This window comes from Embiotoca jacksoni, unplaced genomic scaffold (genome assembly GCF_022577435.1).
Source record: "Embiotoca jacksoni isolate LCO1_2020_lvr unplaced genomic scaffold, fEmbJac1.0.p SCAF_9, whole genome shotgun sequence".
NCBI lineage: Eukaryota > Metazoa > Chordata > Actinopteri > Embiotocidae > Embiotoca > Embiotoca jacksoni.
This window is the reverse complement of record NW_027185447.1, coordinates 6056538-6074901: the sequence shown is the minus strand read 5'-3', so window position 1 is coordinate 6074901 and position 18364 is coordinate 6056538. Positions and strand designations below refer to the sequence as shown.

The following is an 18364-nucleotide window of genomic DNA, read 5'->3' as shown; positions in this document are numbered from 1 at the left end:
ACAGCTGTGTTGAAGCCATGTTAAATTGATGTGCTTGTATTTCTATTTTTACAGTTTCAATAAAGGAATGTTCAAAATGTAATCAGGCCTGGAAGTCCCCTTTGTGCATCCAAATGTGCAACATATGACTGAGGACATGACCCCAGTGTCTTCAATGGGTTATGGTTCTGCCCACACAGCTGCAAGTTCATGGTAATTCAGATATACACATTTAATCCAACATGGAGAGGAAACGTCAGGACAAAGAGTAGTAGGAATGTCTGAGCGTACCTCTGTAGGTATGTGTTTCTGTTGTCTGTGAACAAGTGGGACAGGGGAAAAGATGTGTGTATATGTGTCAAATGAAGACAGAGGGAGAGAAAGTATCTGATTTCCCCTCGTCATTGGTGCTAAGTCCGCAGCTGTCGCAAACTGTCAGCTTGACATAGGAGTTCTCAGCCTGGCATGCACACAAACACATGCACAAAATCATAGATACACAAATACAGATATATGCTCACACTCTGAGCCTACGATCACTTTGGAAATCACCTGAAGAGAAAATAGAGGGACTGAAAGGGGACCAGACTGTGCGACTGTCGATAAAGCATCCTGGGGGCCTGAAGTGAGCAGGCAGGTTGGTCGGCCGGTTTGTTCGACACTGACCATACAGCGCTCCAGTCATTACCAGCTGGTGAAGGACCCTTTCATAGAGATTCCCCAACACGCTGCACTTGTAATTTCCTCTGTGTGATCTGCACAAATTTGGAAAAAAGGTAGGCTTATTTTGCAGTTTAAAGTCCAGGTGGTTTTAATGCAAAAGGTGTTTGCATGACAGCAGTGTCAAAGTCAGCCAGTTTATTTGAATTAATATCAGTGAGGAAGTTAAAATACAAGCTGAGTTATACAACAACTCTGAGAAAGTTTTTGCCTTTTTACAGTAATACTGTTTCAGTAATACTTTCTAGAATTCTGCTCTTTTTTTCCTGACTAGCTGAGGCACCCATATTTAGCTGCTATAAGATTGAATTTCACAACCCCAGAATAGTTTGGGTCAAGCAGACAAGTGCACTAAAACACTGTGTGTTTGTGTGAGTGAGTATGCAAGTGCTTAGCTACATGTAACTTCTTTTCATTCAGACACAGAAATACATTCTGTGTGTCTGTTGTGTTTTCACATGTGTAGGCAGAAAACTCCCTGTTTGTACAATCTAGTTTATGTGTCTGAAATTTAGATGCCATCTAACATTTCTCTTTTTGACAAGACGTTTTTGTCCGATATTCCGGTGTAGAAGTTCTTACTGAACCAAAATACTATATTTTGATACATTTTCAATGAATGCCAAATAGAGGGCAGGCTTATTTTCTGCCGACTGCATTTCATTCAGTTGTCTCCTACAATGTCAAGAATTTGTATTTGGTTTATTAAACATATTGACTCTGCCGACAATGGGACATAATAGTTAACAGAAGAGACTAATTATTCAAAATGTGAGAGTTATAAAGAAGCGCATTAGTTGCTTTTGAGCAAACAAGTTAGTTAAAAACCTAAATACTGTGCATCTTCCCCCCAATAAATATTGGCTAAGATTATTGCAAACTGATTTGGTGTCTCAAAATCTTTCAGAAAAGTCAACAACAATAAAACTAACTGTGACTTCTGTCTAGGTGGGTGGTCTTGACATTGTCATCACCACAACATGGATCAGTGAGTATAATTCTTGAAATCAATACAATCACCTATCAATAAAAAAAATCTATATCACCTGCCCAAAGAAGCTGTATAATAATGATAAAGTATCTCCATGTTCATTTAAGAGCTTGTACCATAGGACTCTCCCTGAATAAATAATCAACATTGCATTGTTTTGAGGAGGAATGGCAATTTAATATTGGCACAAAGCATGTCAGTTGCATCTAATCACTCCATTAAGTGATAATGTGAAAACCTTTTAATCCTCACTTTAGCAATTTATATGTTTAAATGTCATGCTTTAGTTCCTAAGTGACAAGAGGTCACATCTGAAATCAAAAGTTGAAACTATGTCTAGAAAAAATAACTTCACATCAATATGCGCCTGTGCAGTTTGATCTTCCTCATGCCTTTGTGCTTTTTTTTCTGTGTGTGTGTGTGTGTGTGTGTGTGTGTGTGTGTGTGTGTGTGTGTGTGTGTGTGTGTGTGTGTGTGTGTGTGTGTGTGTGTGTTAGGGAGGATGACAAACATTCGGTGGATATCCATGACAATCCTCCAGCTCCTGACAATGTAGTGAAGGAGGACGGAGACACTGTGAGTGACAGCACCACGTCAACCCCCCACTATTAGCAGCGCCATTCCCGGGCTGTTTAAAATAGCCACCAGCTGAGACAGGATCCCAGCGTCAATTGGAAAAAATATGAGCTCGGACTTAAGTATCTCTGTTTTTTATAACCGCATGGGATAAAGCAACCCCGCTGGCTGAGCTGTGAGGGACGATCACTGTAGGTTTGGTTAGAAATCTGATTCTTAAGATGGTAAAATGTAGAAAATAAGGATAGGTATACAGTAAGTATGTAAGCAAGGAGAGTAAAACAACTCGACATAAAATATTTAACATTTCATTACTGCCCCTTTCTTTATGACTATGATACACAGGGAAGATTGGCAGTTGAAATTCAAACACTTTAACAACACTTTTTTGTCGTATGACGAGTATTCACACAAACTGAGTCCACATTATCAAATTCCTTCTCTTCAGCAGAGAAGGCTGCAGGCCATACATCAAAGCATTGCCTCAGGAATGTGTATCTTATTGATTGTCTGAGACATGCCCTTTGTGTCCCCAGGTCTATTTCATATATGAGGAGGAGGTGGAGGTGGAGGAGAAGGAACCAGAGCCTCCTTCAGATAATGTTGTCCGGATCAACGACAAACCCCACAAGTTCAAGGACCACTACTGCAAGAAACCCAAGTTCTGTGACGTCTGTGCTCGCATGATCGTCTGTATGTGTTGGTTTTCTATACATAATACCTGGTTATTTTATTCTTCTATGTTTCTGATTGGCCCGACTGATATTCCCTTGCTCATCTTCCAGTGAACAACAAATTCGCTCTGAGGTGTAAAAACTGCAAGACCAACATTCACCATTCATGTCAGTCTTATGTCGAGTTCCAGAGGTGCTTTGGAAAAATTGTGAGTTTGCTGTTGTCGACTGGGATTGAAACTATATACAGACTATGTAGTATATACAGTGTAATCAGCCACAACAATCTATGCAGATGTCCATTACTATGCCTTGAGACAGACAGATAATCCTTACAAAAATGGTTAAAAATGTTCAAATATGAAGTTCTCTGTTTGTTCCTTGTAGCCACCTGGTTTCAGAAGGGCCTACAGCTCCCCCCTGTATGGCAGTGACCAACCAGATCCCAGTGAGTCTAATTAACCTTGAATCACAATATCTCTATTTCATAGCAACGTTTTTTTTACCTGATATTCTGATACCATTAAAGGAGACACTAAGCATGTCTTCTGTTTCTTTAATAGCACCTATAATCGTGAACACTTTAAGTATTTTATAAGGTATATTTCAGTATTTTCATAATGCTTTCAATATTAATATATATTTAATATTTTTAAATTCAATATGTTTAAATTGACTACTTTTAGGCAGCAAAATAATGCAAAGATAGGGTTGTGTAGATCAGATTTAAAAATAGCATTTTGACATTCATGTTGAAAAATGAATTTGACAAACAATAGAAACAAATAAATTAAATATCATTATCCAGCAAAAACCCTTCCTCTCCATATTGTGTTACTTTTAAGCTTAAAAGCTTTTAAGTGGGTCCAGACATTTATCTTACGGCTTACGAATAAAATAAAAATGCATTAAATCCTCCAACACAAATACCATTACAATTGATATTTGGTATAGGTTGGAGGTGCATTTGCGAGGACATGGATTTAGTATTTCTCAAATCAGAGCTTCAGCTACTGTTATATTACATAATAATCTTTTGAAATGATCACTGCAGAATATTTTTCAAATTGTCATTTAATTATTCCACTGTCCTTTACCAGACAACCCAAACCGGAACGACCCTGTGTTTGACACCCTGAGGGTCGGCGTCATCATGGCAAATAAGGAGCGCAAAAAGAACGAGAAAGACCAGAAAAATGTGTGTTTTTTATACTTTGAATCAAAACATGAATTTCAGAAATACAGTACTAAGAATTTTAGTCCCTAATGCCAAGCAATGAATTTAGACATTGTGTATTCAAGCAAATGCAGTGTTTGAGAGAGTATAATCTAAACTATGAGATTTGTGTACAGTGCTGATTTTAACAGTGTTGTGTCCTCTAGATTATGATGATGGAGGAGGAGGAAGAGGAGAACCAGCAGCCCAAAGAGAATGAGGAAGGCGGAGAAGGTAGAAATGAACTAATTGATGGTCACGTGTTTTCTGTGGTATATAATATGTTTGTTGTGATCATAAATCCTTGCAATAAGTAGAAATTCAAACAATAAACATTCAAAGAAAACACAAAATTTGTGCAAACACAAATCCAAATTGCGACATACCTGACATGAAGATGACGTGAAGATGACATGAAATGATTTGTTCTCCATTTCTAAGTTACTCAGGAGAGTGTTGTTGATCCTTATGTTTGATGTTGAAACAGGGAAGCCTGATGATAAAAAGGACAAAGGAGAACACAAAGCAGATGACAAGGTAAGGTAAAAACATCACAACTCAAGCAGCCATGTTTTTCAAAGTAACAACATTTGTGAACATGTTTTTGTTTTAAATCAATATAATTTGTCATATAATGTAGCATCTGTGCTGTTCTGCCAACAGAGTAAGGGCACATTCTCCCAGTCCCACTATTACCTGGCCCTGTACCGCTTCAAGGCCATTGAGAAAGATGACCTTGACTTCCAGTGCGTTTTTAAGACACAAACAATTCTTCACAATGATAACATACACTATAATGCATTTATTCATTGATTTATAAATTGAATCTATTTTACTTTTGATTATGTGAACAAAAAGGCAGCAATAAAAGACATTGCCTATGTGTTTGTGTATTAGCCCTGGTGATCGGATCACAGTACTGGATGACTCCAATGAAGAGTGGTGGAGGGTGAGTTTAACACTTGATTACTCAAGTTGTAAATATGGTGTTTCTATTTATGTCACTGCGGAGGATGAACTCAAAGTCTGTTCACTGTATTTTCAGGGAAAGATGGGGGAGAAGACAGGATACTTCCCCACCAACTACCTCATAAAGGTTCGCGCATCAGAGAGAGTTTTCAAGGTGACCCGCTCCTTTGTAGGGAACAGAGAGATGGGACAAATTACACTTAAGAAAGATCAGGTAACTTAAATCATGCTAAATATGTAATTAAACAACATGCATTAATTTCCTAATCAGATTTTGTAAAAAAAAAAAAGTATAATATTTGTTTCATGTGTTGGTGCTTCTGTGGCCCTCTAATAAGGTTGAACAGATCTCATACCTGCCTATAATTTATCTATAGAGATAAATATCGGCACATGAAATGGTGCTTCAATTCAAGACATTCATAAATGTATGAAGTTCCTACTGATGCCAGGTTTTTATGTTGTCACTGTGTTTCAGATTGTGGTGAAGAAAGGAGATGAGAAAGGTGGCTACTTGAAGGTCAGCACTGGACGCAAGCTGGGCTATTTCCCCGCTGATCTTCTGCAGGAGATCACTGTGACATAAACACCAGGATGTGCAACAAAAAAGGCTGCAACACACTGAATATCAGCATCAACTGGACACATCGTTGTTCAGAAAATTGTCTCGATGTTTCCGACATTTTCTACATCTGCTATCTACAGAAAATTTACATTTATTAATGAGTCCATCACAGCAGAATATGTTATGCTGTGAAGTTTTAGTTCCCTCTGACAAATTAATGATTCGAAAGAGTGTTTCTTTAATACCTACATTAATAGATCGGTGATGCATTGGCTTTGTTGTGAATACCATAGTATTACAAATGGTCCGATGCAAAGATTAAACAAATTTATTTCTAAATCAATCGGACAAAACAGTTTTTATAAGAAGTGGACCTGTACCTCTGGGTTTTGAGGGTTTACAGCATTTTAGTTGAATGCCGTATAAAAAAAACTCTCATTGAGAGACAAGTAGTGATAGGAACATTTAGGGATGATCTGTGAATCAAATATTTTGCATGGCATTTACTTAATCAATCAATTAAAAAAAAATATATATATATATTGTAAATTGAATTATTGTCTACAAAACATTTAATGAATTGCTTTTTATTGTGTATAAGGCTCTTTAGATCCTCTATAGTTGCATAAATAGAGGTGTAAAAGCCATTTCAACATGTACATACAGTAACTTTATGTTAACTTATAAGTCAAAAGTGCAAAGCCAATTGGGCTTGTACATAAATCACATATGTGACTCTGATAAACTGAGGCTGTATGAAAAACATTGTAAAAAAAAAACAAAAAAAAACTGCAACACCGTTCACTGCTTCAAATGTTTGCAACATTAACTGCTGATAAAATTAGCAAATTAGCGTAATGCTTTAGCCTCAATGTTTAAAATATTAAACCCAAAGTGCACTTAAAAACCTGGCTGTGAAACTTTCTTTAGAATGTCTCCAAAAAAGCAAAAACACCAACTTAAAACACCAAAAAGGTTAACCTCACCTTAGTCACAGATTAAGATAGGAGCTGAAGATTTGCAATAAGCAATCTTGCATACGTGCAATATAGTGACACACACACGCACACACATACATTTACTACCACTTCTACCACATAACAATAATTCAAAATATACTATTCTACATTGTGTGTTGACTGGGTAATAATAAAAGCCATTGGGGTTCCTGTGCAAACACACAGAGGGAAGTTCTTGTTGACTTTCTACATTATTTACAACTGTATGAATAACTATAACAAATGAAGATAAAAGTTTAATGTGCTAGAAAGAGACCCTCTCAAGATCCAGTGCAGTGTGTCTGATGATGAGGTGTGCAGGACAGTTAATTAAAAGTTTTTGGGAGCATGTAGAATATAATTCCACTCTAGACTGAGGTGGTGCTTAATATTAAATACCGAAAGCCTAACACTTAAACATTTGTATACAACATTTTAAACATGTTTTAAACTTTTACATATAAAAGGACACTAAACCCCAGCTTAATTTTTGTCTTTGCCCTACTTAAGGTGAAACGTCATGTCAAACAGAGTAACATCTCTGAATGAAGGGTTCAGAACCTGCAAGACAAGACACACAATAAGAGACATTCATTCAAACAGGGAGAAGTCTGTTATCCGGAGCAACAACATCTTCTCCTGTGCTCTAGAGCCTCTCAGAGGAGACACTTTTTGGTGGGCAGGCCAAATGTAATTGCCACTTGAGCCAGTGCAAGATATTGTGCCATGTTTGCTGACAAGATTGAACTCACTTGGCCAGAGGTCAGTGACTGTGTGCTGTTCTCTGCTATATACGTCTCCACTAAACCTGACGACTTTGACAGAGCTGTTGCATTATTTGCAGTGAGACTCTCCACTGCTCCGCAAAAAAAGCTAGTTGGCTTGGTGCTGGTGCCAACTGATTCTAGCGCCCCACCTGATGAAGAGCCAGCGTCAGCTGCTGAAGGTATGCTGTCCCGCTCCAACAAACCCTCAACCTCCACTGACTCTTTAAAGTCCAGCTCATTGAGCAGTACCATGAACGGGATTTTACATCTGGGGTACAAGAGAGTGGCTTTATGGCATCTGCTGTGTCAGCCAATATTTTGCAAGTCTCTAACATGTCCTTATTTGCTATAAATTCAGTCCGTGCAGCTTTGGCGGCCAGAAATCAGCATGAACTCAGTGGAAATAGATGTGTCATTACACTGAGTGTGTTTCTTCCTCAACTTTGATTATGGCCTTCATTAAAGTCCACTGATGTGCAGACAAGGTGATAAGAGCCCTCTGCTCCAGCATGATTAACACTGTTTCTGGTTGGTACATCACAGATTAATGCAGCCACAGCCAGGCCACACTGATTCTAAATCTCATGCAGTTTATCTGATTGTTTGACAAATGTACAGTGTTGGTAATTTGTCTCACAGTGTTGATTACACCGACCACACCATGGCACTCTTCAATAGCACCTGTTACAATCAAGGGAGTGAGCCATGCATCTAATGTGCTCACAGCCACTGTCTGACATTGCTGTCACCAAATTGTATGTGTTGTGACAAAGGGGGACCATAGTATGGGACCATACTTTGCTGCTTTTCAACAAGCTGCTGTAGATGTTGTAATACTCCTGCTGGAGTGTGACATTTATATTAAGCAACACAAGGATACCTTGATGTGTCACAGCCCCACCATCCAATGTCCTGTAAGAGAGGCAGAGAACTTTCTGGTACAGATATCAGCTGTGAAATGCACAAGATTGGCTTCAATGTTTTCAAGTTGCTTTTTCACTTTAGTTTTGAATCTTTGATAAAGTTCTGGTACTTTGTTGCTGCATTGAATGTCTGTGGGAAGTGTGTAATGACTCTACTAACAACTTTCTTACATCTCTTGCAAACCATCTTGGTCATATCATCATTGCAGGGGATAAATTTTCAAATAGCCTTTTTAATCTTCCACAGATTTTTCGCTGGTTGTGTCCCCCACATGTTGTTGCTGATCGCTCACAGCAGCAGCAGCAGCAGCAGCGTTGTCACACTCAGTTAAGTCTTAAGTCCTTACAACATCAACAGCATTCATTATTGTTACTTGCTTGACATAATTTGCTCTTTCTCTGGTCAACAGATCTCATCTTCTTCAAAGTCAAGTCAAAATTCTTTGTGCACTTCTGGTACCTCGTTGGTTAATGTTGTGCGCACTCTAGTGGCCACACACAATTACTACAACTGATTCCATACCTGTCATGTTTTACTGCAGCGAACTATTTTTAATTTGATTTGGAGATCATTCAGACGAGGGTTTCAGGTTGAGACAGTGACAAATATTATTTTAAACAGTCTGTTATGAAATCATTGTGTTCCTCAGGTCACAAACAATACATGGATAATCATACACCACCATTATAGTCTGAGTTAAATATTATCCATCAATGGAGCAGCCACTCCCACAAATTTAATCAATTGTAAGGACCTTTCTTGCATCTCTTAATCAAATTACCTTTTTTATAAGATAAGCAAACCCCACAAGATGCAGGACATCATAATTTAAGCCAGACTCTTACTGTTCCTCTCCACAGAAATCTTTAGTAATTCACCCTATGTAACCCCGCCATTTACATTGTATCCCCACTTCCGGTTTGGACACTATTGTGTTACGACTTTCCGGTTCAAACGCCGGGGGAAAGAGGAAGTTGAACAGTGCTAAAACACAAAAAGCTAATTCTTGATGAATATTAGCTGATTTACACCATTATGCAGTTTGTTTGATCAAATTAACAGAAATGAAGAACGTTGTCGACACATGGGAGAATAGATTTTAGACGCTGCAGCGCACAGATGATGTAACTGTGTTGCACCCTTCAAAGATTGCATTTAGTGACGGGGACGACGACATGGGGAACTTTCCTGAATTATCTAAAGGGGATATTTTCAATTATTTTGTGCTAGTTCTCGGAGTAGATGATGGCATGACGAAAACTTACAAGCACACTGAAGCAAACCATTCCCTTCAAAGTGGTGTAGTTGGCCACATTTTCCTTCAAGTAAAAGAGCTGGTACTTTCAGCTCAGTCAGTCCTTCAGTCCAGCCTGGTTACTGATGGCAAGCAAGATGTTTCTATTTTTTCTGCAATAATTGTCAAGGATACCATGGCATAGTGCTCTATTTGAAAGTATATAATCAAGTCACTGTAGCAAATATTCTTTCATGTGACACAGTTGTTAAAATAACGACAATGACCTCGCCCCTGTTTTTTGAATGCTGCTGTGATGAAAACATTTTCTTTTGCATTTCAGCAAAAGATTATATTATGTTAGAAAAAAGTGGTGATGTTATTTGCTGTTTTTTTTCTTCTGTACTTTGTTCTTCATTTGAATGGCTCTTGTACAAGTAACAACTAATTTATTTGCAACTCTTCTCTCCTAAAGTCTACAGGCAGCTAATCTGTTTTGGAAATCACTAGCTTTTGGTGTTGCAAAACCATGGAATTCAAAATTGATTTAACTTTGTCACAGCAATGGGAAGCCCAGCAAAGTGCTAGGCAATCAAAAATTTTAGAGAAACTCTTAGTGTTCCTCTCCACAGAAATCTTTAGTAAAAGGCGAAAGATTTGTTTGTTTTGTAGAGAAACGAGAGTGTATGCCCTCAGCTGACTTCAGACACCGACCCATTCCTCGCCTTAAGATTATCACTCATGGTTCACTGAAAAATGATCAATGTAGAATGTATTCGCAACTCTTCTCTCCTAATGTCTACAGGCAGGTCATTTGTTTTGGAAATCAAAAGGTTTTGGTGTTGCATTTATTCCCTGTTCGGTTTTGAAGGTGATGCCGTGTTTGTTATGACCTGTGAAGGTTATGAGGTCAAAGCCATTGACAAGTAACTAGTCTTCATTAACACAGTTGGTCTTATGTAGCAGCATTATACTCTGATGTTAGTTGGCAATGTGCTGGATGAGATTCCGCTTTGGCCGTGTCAAACCCTTGACGTTTAGTTACATTAAACGCACTTCGGTTTTAGCAATGTGACACCTATTTATTACTGTTTTTGAACGGAGACCTGATGGTGAGGATCAGTGTAGATCTCTATAGCTCTGGTGTGACCGGTTTTGTTGGATTTGTTTGAGTCTTCAGGATCTTCAGAATCCATAGCTGGGCCACAAGGTGCAGGTGCCAGTCTTGACCTCAAGACATTTTGGGCGAGAGAAAATTAAATTCTGTGTGCTTGGCCAATGCATTATTTTATTATTTTTAATTTCCCCAAAATGTTATATATTAGAAAACAGTTAAACATTTCCATTTAAATTTTTATTTTTCTCCTTCTTTATATTTTTTTTTGCATTTTATTGACTCTTGAGGGGCCACATGCATTTACTGCAAACAATACAATACCTGTCTGTTAACTGCATTGTATTGTCTCTTCAAGAGAAAGAGTACTTAATTTCTATAACAGTTCTGTGCTACCACGGTGGGTTCTCACCACATAAAAGACACCAAAAAAGCTCCGGTACAGTTCAACAATGCTTGATTGGTCACAAGCGGTGTGCTCTCCTGTCATGCCTCCGAGCACACACCCAGCGTTTGTTGCGTCCACTCTGCTGCTCGTGTCTGCAGGTTTTCCTCCCGTCTGGTGTCCTACTCATGTCTTTTATGGAGAGTGAGACAATCAGTGACTAAATGCAGCAGCACTAATTAAGCCTCTTCCTGCCACCATTGCCTGAACCACTCCCCCAATCAGTCCCTCCTGCAGCTGACCCAAACCATGCCCCACTACCACAATTTCATTTGGAGATCATACTGACTGGGATTTTGGGGGCTTGTCTTTTATTTTCTGTTGTTGTTTTCATTAAGTACAATGATATGGAGTCCCATAAAGTGGATTAAAAATGAAGTCAACCTCTAGCTGTTTCCTCCCCACAGAAATCTTTAGTAAAAGGCAAAAGATTTATAAGATTTTAAGAGAACCAAGAGTGTATGACTGCAGCAAATGTCCAGACCAACCCAATTCCTCACCTTAACATCATAATTTACAGCTCACTGTACCTTCCCTGCACTAAGGATTGTGAAAAATAGACATGACCCGAGAAGATTTTTTTTCTTTATGTCTCTGATCAGAATCTAATAATTTTGCACGAAACTTGAAGCCTCAAAACTGAGGTCAAAGTCTGTATTTCAGTCTATCCAGAGAGTCATGTCATGATAAGATATGAGGTTCACTGTGTTGTGATCAAATCATGTTGGTTTATTTTTTGCGTGTTCTAGCGGCCACATAAACTTACTGCAACTGATTCTGCACTGGTCTCTTACTGCAGTGTATCTCTTTTAGGCATTATTTAATTTAATTTAGAAATAATTCAGATGGGAGTGGAGACAGCGACAAGACCGACCAATTTCAAACTGTGAAATAACAATTTAAGAATATTGATCTATTTTAAACAAACAAATGTCACTTGTGGAAACAGACGAATCTGTCACCAGGAAGGCTCTTCAATTTGTGTTTTTCTCTGGTGTCATCTCCTCTGTAACACCTCTCAGTTTGGGGACAGCCAAAAGGCCACAGTGCCATCTACAGTCTTTGGTGTGAACTCTGTACTTTCCACATGAGATGACTTTGAACTAACTGCTCAACCTAGGTCCAGTTAACTTATTTTTAAGGCAGCAGGGGAATTTATGTTTCGAAGTTGAACAAACCTAAATTGATTTACTGTTGAGTGATCAATTGAAAAAGTTGAAGTTGAACACAGAAAATCATGACACTGTGGGTATTTACACAAACTGTCATTATGGTTCTTTATTTAAGACAACGTATCTGGTCAGATACTGCTTACAGTGATTTCTTGGCTTGAAATTCCGCTGATAGACTGAGGCAGGGAATCTCACCAGTTGTCAGTAATTTTTTACATTTCCCAGAGATAGCCCTTGTCATTTTGTCAGCCTCCCCGTGGCTAAAGTATGCGGGGACACCAGGGACAGCGCGGAGGGCTGTCAAACTGTGCCTGCCTCAGAGCACCTTTCCCCGGGTTGATGAGTCATAATAAGGGCCGGCCAGGTGGTGAAAATGAGCAGGGAGGCAAGTGAGGTGTGTATGTGTGTGTGTGTGTGTGTGTGTGTGTGTCTGTGTGTGTGTGTGTCTGTGTGTGAATATTTCCAATGCAACATTCTTTTTTAATTAGCCTACAACCAATTTGAATTGTTTCCCCTTGAGTTTTTTTTTTTTTTACTGAGCACAATTATACAGACGATGTGCTTTATTTTTTTGATCATGTGAATCGAGTTTTGTGTGTGTGTGTGTGTGTGTGTGTGCGTGAGTGTGTTGAGAGGTTGACAGTGAAAGAAAAAACAGCGGGAGAGAGCGAGACGGTGGGAGGGAGAGCTGAGCCGAGTGTTCACTCCAGATCTTGGGGATTTTTGAGTCTCTCACTGCCGAATGTCTTCTCTACTTTGGAAGTGAGAGTCAGCTTTAACTCAGTAAATTGCTCGGGCAGATTGCCTCTAAGACGATCCGGCTTGCTGGATGGAGAAACACTGCCGCAAAATGAGGGCTCTCTGTTTGAACTTTGCCATCACCTGTCTATGGCTCCTTCCTTCATCGGTGAGTAAGATTAGAGAGCAGCCTCTGCTCCTGAGGCTCATTATCAACTCATAGTGTTGTTGTAGTGGCACCAGCGACCATCAGTTCCCTGCAGATTTATGTAGCCCGTATGTGTGTTGCTGATTAATGAAACAAGTACATTGTAATTTAAATCTTGTCAAAGAATCCATCTCATATTCCCTCCTGTTGTGGCTCAGACATGGCTCATCATAATGCAGCACTGTTGCACAATCAAGCTTTGTTTTAGCTGTTTCAGCTGTTTCTTAATGAAAAGATGTGTTGGCTCTGTGTTTGAGGTTTCTATCACCTGAGTAATTGTGCAGTGTTGAAATTAGACCTAACTTTAGGCTAGTTTTATAATATAATTGGTAACATTGCTTGCAGACAAAGGTGAGAACTCCAATAAACACTTTATTGACTTGCTATAACTGACTTCTGCTAAATTTGAGATTCAACTCTGACTTTCATAGTTTGAAAATGCTCCATTGAAAAGTCGGAGATGCTTTTTTAGGAATGGAGTGGATGAAAAAGGCCACCGATCTCTTGCGATGTGATTTCATTTTCCACATTCAAACGTGAAAGCTTTATTTCATTACGTGAGATTGTCTTGAGCCTTGATCAAAGTTGACTCTTCTATTAGATGCCGGCTCTCCGACAAAATGGATTTATACCACCCTCACAATTTTAATTTGTTCCACTCTCGTGCTCTGTAATTCTCTCTCAGGCATAGTTGTAATTTGATCTGCTCTCCTGTCTTTTAATTTGACTTTTCCAACTCATGAGCAGCCGAATGCAACATCTGTAACTTTAACACTGAAGTTGTCGAGTGAAAACCTCAAAGCAACCTCATTTTATGCTTTATTACCTGAACTAAATGACTGCACAACCTTTGTCAGTTTGAAAAAGTTTCATCACCCCAGGGCTTAAGAAACATTGTCGCCTTATTTTTAAGTTGTGAAAAACTGACACATTAAGGATCTTTTTAGCCAGTGGCAAGAATCTTTTCTCTTTCCTGAAAAAATGCAGCGACTCCTCTCCTCTCAGGTTTCTCCAGTTTTTTGTTTTTTTTTGCCTCTGCAGGTGCTTTAGCACATGTGTTGTGCTTGCATCCACTCCACCTCTCAGTTGCAGTCACTGTGTTGGCATCTTGACACTGAGCCAGTGACACGGCTGTCACACTGCGGGCTCCAATTAGGGTGGGTGAGAGAACAGCACATAGCTGGAGGTTTCGGCTTGTAACAATAGACACAGCTGGAGCTCACTTGGTTACAGAAGAAAGCAGAGATTGGCACACAGAGATGGGGTGGTTGGTGATGAGATCCCACTTGTTGATGAGAAATAATGATATCCTGAGAGCTGTTTATAGAAAAATCTGGGTGAGAATAAACCTAAACATCCATCCCCTTTCAACGCATTATGAAAATAGAAATTAAGTCCGAAACAAAGAGTGCAGAGCACTTTTTGCTTAACTCATGTCACAACTCTGTAGTGGCATAAAAAAAAAAAACTTGACCCATCTCAAACACGGCATTCACAAAAATTATTGTAATGGGAGAAAATAAAGTGTAACACCTGGATACACCTACCTGTCAAATTAGTTCTTATCCTCAAGTTAGTGATTAACAATAGTATGTCATGATTGTGTCTATGCATTTGTTACGTTCAGACATCTCACAGCTGTACATGTCAACTGTGCAGTGAGTCGCAGGAATATCAGTCACTAAACATCCCCACTAATGACTACATTTATAGGGGTTTGTGTTCTTTTAATAGAAACAACAGCAGGTGTTTGCTTGGCTTAGAAGAAGCAGCTTGATCAATCTGAATGTGCACTTAATTGTTACCCTCTTATATTTTTCTGCAAAGCTGTTTTTTCAGTCTAGTGGAGTTTAACCATGTCTTCTGCTCTATGCGCTATAAAAAATATATCACTATCACAAAACCAACTTCTACTTATAGAAGTATTTTACACATTTAAGCGATTAGTTGCAATAAACTCTGCACTTCCATTAATGTAATCAGTATTCATTAACTTTGTAGGAAGGTAAAGCAGCTTAGCAAACCATGTTAATGTGTTGCACAAATTGTGCACATAATCTGCAGGTTGTCCAGACACACTTGTTTGATTGCAGGAAAAGGCCAAGGAATTTACACATGTGTGCTATATCTTTATACTGTGTATGTAGCAAAAAAAAGGACAACAAGGATATAAATAGAGAGGAGGACAATTTGGATGTAGATGAAGACAAACCATACAATAGAGTTTGCGAATAAAACAATATTATGATAAACTTACAAGATGTACCCAGGTGAAAGTTTAATCCCCTATTCATCTCCAGTTTGCAATCCAAAGAGGGAAAACTGGGATATTTAAGGGAATGTGAAGGAGGAGAAAAATTAAAGACATATTTTTAGTCTTTTTGAGTCAGCTGAGACATGTTTGGTCCACTGGGAGCACACTATAGAAAATACACTGCATATTTTTTACCTTTTTCATAAATTTTGGACTGTGATGTGTATCAAGTGATGAATTGATTCTTCAACCGAGACATCGTCCCTCTCTATTCCAAACATATTGATTGGTCAGCCTGTAGATTCAGTCCATTATCAAGGTCGCAATAAAGAGAGAAGTTTGAACAAGGGAGTGAAAGGCTGTGTGAGGATGGACAGCCAAATTAATATTTTAATGGCTGTATGAGTGGGTGGCTGTTTGTGCGCTCCTTGTTACTGTAGTCCTTGCCTGAAGGAGATAACCTATTGATCACACTCAATTTCAAGTCATCCTCATTGCTAGGACCCAACACGATGCAGAATAATTATCTGAATTGATTATCTGCTGCTGTGTAGCGTAGCCTCAGTCAAACTGCCCTTCATTTTTGGTCATCCTGGCGGTCAATGCTAGTTTGTCTCTCATCTGTCCCATCACTTTCTACAGTACATACACAAACAAAATCCTGCAATACTGTATTTACTGTGTTTAGAGTTAATATGATAGAGATTTTCAAATTGTCAGTTATATTATGATTGTTTAATGATATAAACACAGCCAGAGTGTTGTTCACAGTGTTATAATTTTCTCGGCCAGTGCAGAAATATATATACATATATTTTTTTTCAACGGTAACTTTGGAAGACATTGAACTTCAGCTTTGATGGAAAGCCTTTAAGCTGTTGGTGAGTTTATTTCTTCTATGAGATACTGTAGATCATATAGATACAGATGTAATTAGTGGACACCCCAAAACCTAAACATGAAATGTCAATCCAACCATCTAGCCATTATCTATACCTGTTTTATCCTGAAGAGGGTCATGAAGGTGGGGTACATCCAGAACAGGTCACCAGTCCAACACAGGGCCAACACAGAAAGACAGACAACCATTCACAATCACATCCTATGTGCTCGGTCAGGTTTTGAGATATTTCTCTCTCTTTGAGATATCATGAATGTAAGCTGCAACTTGACTGGTTGGGAAAATCCCTGTAGTTCTAATTACAGTTTTAATAGGCAACATTTCTTTGGTTAAAAGCAGCTCTACTGAAAACTTTTAAGTTATCTAGACTAACATGGACACTTCATGGATATAAAATTTGATGTGAAAGCACCTCCATTGTTTTAAAGTAGATTTAAAGATTTCAGAGACAATGTCTTAAAATTTCCAAATAAAAAAAACAAAACAATATGCATGGTAGGTCACCACCAGGAATGCATGTAAATGAGGAAATAGCCTTCTTCTTGTAATCGTGAGAAAAGACTGCATCAAATTTTCATACATTTTTGTGTTGCTCTCTGTGCAGGTCCAAGAAAAAGCCAAGCCGCTGGACTTTCAGAGGCAACAATGGGGAGAGGAGGAAGGAAGAAGAGGAGATGCTGGAGGAGCAGCGTTGAAAGTTAAACATATCTCCAAAGACTTACAAATCATCTCCACCAAACATAAAACACCTGCCTATGGCTCGCTCGGCCCTTACGGTTGGCCTCAGAACTTCTCACAAGCCCTGGACCAGTATCTGTACCGCCCTTCACCAAAATCCAAACCTCCTGCTAAAACATCCCCAAAGGCCAAGAAGATCCTGGGCTGGGGTGATTTTTACTTCAATGTGAAAACAGTGAAGTTCAGCCTCCTGGTGACGGGGAAGATCGTGGACCACATCAATGGAACGTTCAGTGTCTACTTCCGCCACAACTCATCCCGTCTGGGGAACATATCCGTCAGCATCGTCCCACCCTCCAAAGCTGTAGGATGGGAGGTTCTGGATCCTGCAGCTCATAGCGCTCATACCAAGAACTCAGTCCTGCTTCCGGATCTAACATCCCAGCTCCCGAGCCCCCCTCAGTCCACCAGTTCCACTCCTCCAGAACAGCAGAAGCATCAGCAGGACATGATGATGGTGACCGAACTCAACTGCCGGATCGAGTACCAGAGAACCAACCGGTCCAAGAAGACCAAGCCCTGCATGTACGACCCGGGCCAGACCTGCTACTCAGAGAACACGCAGTCCCAGGCAGCCTGGATCTGTGCCAAACCCTTCAAGGTTATATGCATCTTTATCGCTTTCACCGGCACGGATTACAGGCTGGTGCAAAAAGTTTGCCCGGACCACAACTTTCAGACGGAGCAGACCCAGCAGCACTTTGGATGACGGACTCTGAAACGCTGAAACTGAGAAATCAATCACTGACTTTTCATACATTCTTCAAAATCATGTGTTTAATTTTCAAAATAGATTAAAGATAACTGTTTTAGACACTTTCAACATAAGAATACATTTTCAACCTGTCAGTGAGTACAGTTTGAGCGAAAATAACTGGTCAATGATGAATCTTAAAACATGAGCTTTGTGCTGATAGAAAGTATACTCATCCCCCAAAAGTGATGCATTATAAAATAATACTGACTTCATTCATATTGTCAGTTTGTGTAGTGTTTTTGTCTTTTTTGAATATGCATTAATAGATCCAAAATGTTATGAATACTATTTATTTCTTAACCTATTTATAATTTCTGGACTCATTACTAAATAAAACAAAATATTGTGTATGTTGTACACGTTTAGGGACAGATTAATTTGTAGGTTTTTAGAAAACACAGACTAACTTCAAGTGCTTTTTTTT

The 18364-nt window shown here is 39.0% G+C and overlaps 2 protein-coding genes, 1 non-coding gene and 1 pseudogene across 4 annotated transcripts; 2 read left to right on the top strand and 2 right to left on the bottom strand.

The window, feature by feature from the left end:
* The first annotated feature begins 418 nt into the window (after positions 1-418).
* On the top strand, positions 419-6869 carry stac3 (SH3 and cysteine rich domain 3). 2 transcript variants are annotated; one of them, XM_069140712.1, is made up of 13 exons: positions 419-616; positions 1648-1687; positions 2188-2266; positions 2803-2959; positions 3052-3149; positions 3328-3388; positions 4041-4138; positions 4324-4390; positions 4644-4693; positions 4820-4902; positions 5054-5105; positions 5202-5339; positions 5604-6869. In XM_069140712.1, the coding sequence occupies exons 2-13, from the start codon at positions 1680-1682 to the stop codon at positions 5709-5711; spliced, it is 999 nt and encodes a 332-aa protein (XP_068996813.1). In that variant the 5' UTR covers positions 419-616; positions 1648-1679; the 3' UTR covers positions 5712-6869. The 2 variants fall into 2 exon arrangements, with proteins under 2 accessions (XP_068996813.1, XP_068996812.1); XM_069140711.1 differs by having other exon boundaries at positions 419-755.
* A 3314-nt stretch (positions 6870-10183) lies between these two features.
* Positions 10184-10299, bottom strand: LOC138193561 (U5 spliceosomal RNA). Its single transcript, XR_011177880.1, has one exon. It is a non-coding gene; the product is annotated as a U5 spliceosomal RNA (small nuclear RNA).
* Positions 10300-11525: 1226 nt separating this feature from the next.
* Positions 11526-11631, bottom strand: LOC138193562 (U5 spliceosomal RNA; annotated as a pseudogene).
* A 1457-nt stretch (positions 11632-13088) lies between these two features.
* Positions 13089-17895, top strand: LOC138193269 (neurexophilin-2-like). The gene is made up of 2 exons (XM_069141201.1): positions 13089-13251; positions 17050-17895. Exons 1-2 carry the CDS (start codon positions 13174-13176, stop codon positions 17890-17892), a joined length of 921 nt encoding a protein of 306 aa, XP_068997302.1. The 5' UTR covers positions 13089-13173; the 3' UTR covers positions 17893-17895.
* Positions 17896-18364: the final 469 nt, after the last annotated feature.

Coding starts and splice junctions, on each gene's coding strand:
- stac3 (XM_069140712.1), top strand. Junction 4,139..4,323: donor ACGAGAAAGACCAGAAAAAT/GTGTGTTTTTTA, acceptor TGTGTCCTCTAG/ATTATGATGATGGAGGAGGA. Junction 5,340..5,603: donor TTACACTTAAGAAAGATCAG/GTAACTTAAATC, acceptor ACTGTGTTTCAG/ATTGTGGTGAAGAAAGGAGA.
- LOC138193269 (XM_069141201.1), top strand. CDS start 13,174: ATGGAGAAACACTGCCGCAAAATGAGGGCTCTCTGTTTGAACTTTGCC. Junction 13,252..17,049: donor TATGGCTCCTTCCTTCATCG/GTGAGTAAGATT, acceptor CTCTCTGTGCAG/GTCCAAGAAAAAGCCAAGCC.